The 3,760-nt window shown below is 33.8% G+C and overlaps 1 protein-coding gene across 1 annotated transcript in view; it reads left to right on the top strand.

The window, feature by feature from the left end:
* Window positions 1-2,275, top strand: part of LOC106474722 (transcription factor LBX1-like) — an 11,808-nt gene extending 9,533 nt beyond the window's left edge. The window contains exon 2 of the mRNA XM_013935413.1: window positions 1,932-2,275. Coding sequence (XP_013790867.1) covers window positions 1,932-2,275 — 344 coding nt within the window. The remainder of the gene's footprint in view (window positions 1-1,931) is intronic.
* The last annotated feature ends 1,485 nt before the right edge of the window (window positions 2,276-3,760 follow it).

Below are 3,760 nucleotides of genomic sequence, written 5' to 3'. Positions count from 1 at the left end.
ACACCAAATTTTCAATGCATTGAATTCTCCGATCTCAGCCACCCTGACTGAGCCCGTTTGTCCTACAAGGGTTTCCTTAGCGCTTTTCAGATGACATAGTACTCCGAATTTTGTGCTTCTCCGACTTTTTGGCTGTGCGGCGGCATTCCTTCTCACTTCTTTTATTTTCTAAATTCGCCAAATATTTCTATAACTACATAACTATGGGCGGGATGACCAGAAATAACCGTTTCTGAACATTCCTGGTTATTTTAAATTCAAAATTTTAAATCTCCCACGAACGAACTACTATGTCTGTAGAGCCGAAATATTCTCGAAAAGCATCGTCGGTATTTGATATATGATATCGCGTGGTTGATAAACCATTATACGCTTTCACTTAAAAGGTCTTATGAATAACAGAAACAGTAGACATGTTATTAGCACAAACCAGTATATTAAAACGGTAGCCATATTACAAACACAAGCCAGAACGTAGAAACTAGACTTATTATGGACAGAAGCCAATACATAAAAATGGTAGACCTGCTATTGACACAAACCAGTACATAGTTTCGGTGGACGTATGAAGAACCCAAACCAGTACTCAACAGAAGGAGAACAAGTAATATTATGTGGTATGAGTTGTATATGATAATATTGACTTGGCTGGTTCTCTTCAATGGATATATAAATATTAAGCAATATAATTAAGGTTAACCCTTTCTTTCCAATGATCGTTAGTCAGGTTATGCTCTGCTAGAATCTTTAAGGTTAACCCTTCCTTTCCAATGATCGTTAGTCAGGTTATGCTCTGCTAGAATCTTTAAGGTTAACCCTTCTTTCCGATGATCGTTAGTCAGGTTATGCTCTGCTAGAATCTTATTTCAGAAACCATTATGAATATTTCCTGAAATGTAAAAAAAAACGTCGAAATCCAGTTTCTATGGCAAGTTTTGTTCAATAAATTGTATCTTCTGTCGTTAGTGTTCATTTGTTTGTCGTTATTTTCATGTATTGTTCAAGTACTTGTATCTTCTGTCGTTAGTGTTCATTTGTTTGTCGTTATTTTCATGTATTGTTCAATAAATTGTATCTTCTGTCGTTAATGTTCATTTGTTTGTCGTTATTTTCATGTATTTGTTCAATAACTTGTATCTTCTGTCGTTAGTGTTCATTTCTTTGTCGTTATTTTCATGTATTTGTTTAAGTACTTGTATCTTCTGTCGTTAGTGTTCATTTGTTTGTCGTTATTTTCATGTATTTATTCACATACTTGTATCTTCTGTCGTTAATGTTCATTTGTTTGTTCAAGTACTTTTATCTTCTGTCGTTAATGCTCATGTTCTTGTACCTTCTGCTCTTAATGCTTTTTGCTGGTTTGTTCATGTACTTGTATCTTCTGTCGTTAATATTCATGTGTTTCTTTAAATACTTGTATCTTCAGTTCCTAATATTTATACCGTCTGTTGTTAATGTTCATGTGCTTGTTCCAATACTTCTATCTTCAGTTGTTAATGTTCGTGTGTTTGTTCAGATACTTGTGAATTCTGATGCTAATGTTTTTCCTGGTTTGTTCAAGTTTGTTTAATTGTTTGCTTATTTCTTGTTAAGCCAAAAGCTGCATAACTGGCTATCTGTGCTGTGCCCACCACGAGTATCGAAACCCGGTTTTTAGCCGTGTGAGCCCTCAGACTTTCCGCTGAGTCACTGGTGGAGGGGTGAGGGAAGAGGCGTTTGTTGAAGTATTTATATCTTCTGTCGTTAACGGGTTTGTTCAAATACTCTTATCTTCAGTTGTTAATATGTTTGTTCAATGGCTTGTATCGTCAGTTGTTAATGTTCACGTGCTTGTTCAAGTACTTGAATCTCCAGTTTAATGCTTTTACTGTTTTTTTTTTCAAGCACTCGTACCTTCTGTTGTTAATGTGCTTTTTCTCTGGTTTTTACAGATGAAAGTCATGACCACCTCAGTATATTCAGTAATCGACAACAACCAAAAAAGAAAAGGAAATCTCGGACAGCTTTCACCAACCAGCAGATCTTTGAGCTTGAGAAACGATTTTTATACCAGAAATATTTATCTCCTGCCGACAGAGACGAGATCGCTCAGCGTCTACGCCTAACAAATGCCCAAGTGATCACGTGGTTTCAGAACAGACGCGCCAAGTTGAAGCGAGATATGGAAGAACTAAAGAAGGATGTCGAAACTGTGAAGATGCAAACTATTATCTTAAATAATATTCAGGATTTTAGTCTTCTGAAAAAATCTGGCATGCACAAAAATCAAGACTGAAAGTTCATTTATACAGCATATAAATCAATAATAATGTGGGTGATACTCCTGTAAATATATAAATAAATATACAAATTTATTTACACGCAAGTAATGTAGCAATCTTGCTACGTTATTTTGATGTGTTTTTTTATTATTTAATTAGTAATTTAGAACAAAATGTTACACGATGTATGGGCATCATTCTTATCTAGTTCCTGTAAAGATATTGTAAACTATTTTTTTCTTCTTCTGAAGTTTGTACAGAAAGGTTATCAAGAATCGCACCTGATTCGTTTCGTGTGGAATTCGGAATAAAGATGTGTTATATATCAGTGTTTATGTTCTGGTACACATAAACTGATATGTTATATACCAGTATTTATGTTCTAGTACACATAAGCTGGTGTGTTATATACTAGAGTTTATGTTCTGGTACACATAAACTGATGTGTTATATACCAGTGTTTATGTTCTAGTACACATAAGCTGGTGTGTTATACACCAGTGTTTATGTTTTAGTACACATAAGCTGGTGTGTTATACACTAGTATTTATGCTCTATTATATATACATAAGTTGATGTGTTATATACCAGTATTTATGTTCTAGTACGCATAAACTGATGTGTTATATACCAATGTTTATGTTCTAGTACACATAAACCGATGTGTTATATATCAGTGTTTATGTTCCAGTACACATAAGCCGGTGTGTTATATATCAGTGTTTATGTTCCAGTACACATAAGCTGGTGTGTTATATACTAGTGTTTATGTTCTAGTACATATAAGCTAGTGTGTTATACACCAGTGCTTATGTTCAAGTAAAGGTTTATCATGAATCGCGCCTGCTTTGTTTCTTTTAGAATGTGGAATAAAGATGTATTATGTACCAGTGTTTCTGTTCCAGTACATATGAACTGGTGTGTTATATACCAGTGTTTATGTTCCAGTACATATGAACTAGTGTGTTATATACCAGTGTTTATGTTCCAGTACATATGAACTGGTGTGTTATATACCAGTTTTTATGTTCCAGTACATATGAACCGGTGTGTTATATACCAGTGTTTATGTTCCAGTACATATGAACTGGTGTGTTATATACCAGTGTTTATGTTCCAGTACATATGAACTGGTGTGTTATATACCAGTTTTTATGTTCCAGTACACATTAGCTTGAAGTATTTAGTACAAATAATTGTATTGAAGTTTTATATCCCGTCCTAATTATTACTGACAAGCTTTCTTTCAATTTAATATGCTAGTATTTTAGATTTTTGTATTTACATATATAAAAACAAAGTATTGTCTACTGGTGAGTAAGACGAAGCTGATTCCCTTATATAAATCATAGAGTATGAAAAGTATGATCAAATATATTATTTTAAAGTTTCTTTATGCTATGATAAAGAAGATGCTAACTTCTTTCGTATGACATTTTCCATAAGTTTATTAACTACGGACTGAAACGTTTCTATCGTCACCTGCCTTTGAGAATCCA

The sequence above is a fragment of the Limulus polyphemus genome, unplaced genomic scaffold (assembly GCF_000517525.1).
Source record: "Limulus polyphemus unplaced genomic scaffold, Limulus_polyphemus-2.1.2 Scaffold7598, whole genome shotgun sequence".
In the NCBI taxonomy this organism is placed as follows: domain Eukaryota; kingdom Metazoa; phylum Arthropoda; class Merostomata; order Xiphosura; family Limulidae; genus Limulus; species Limulus polyphemus.
The sequence above is the reverse complement of the archived record's forward strand: the minus strand, read 5'-3'. Positions and strand labels throughout refer to the sequence as shown.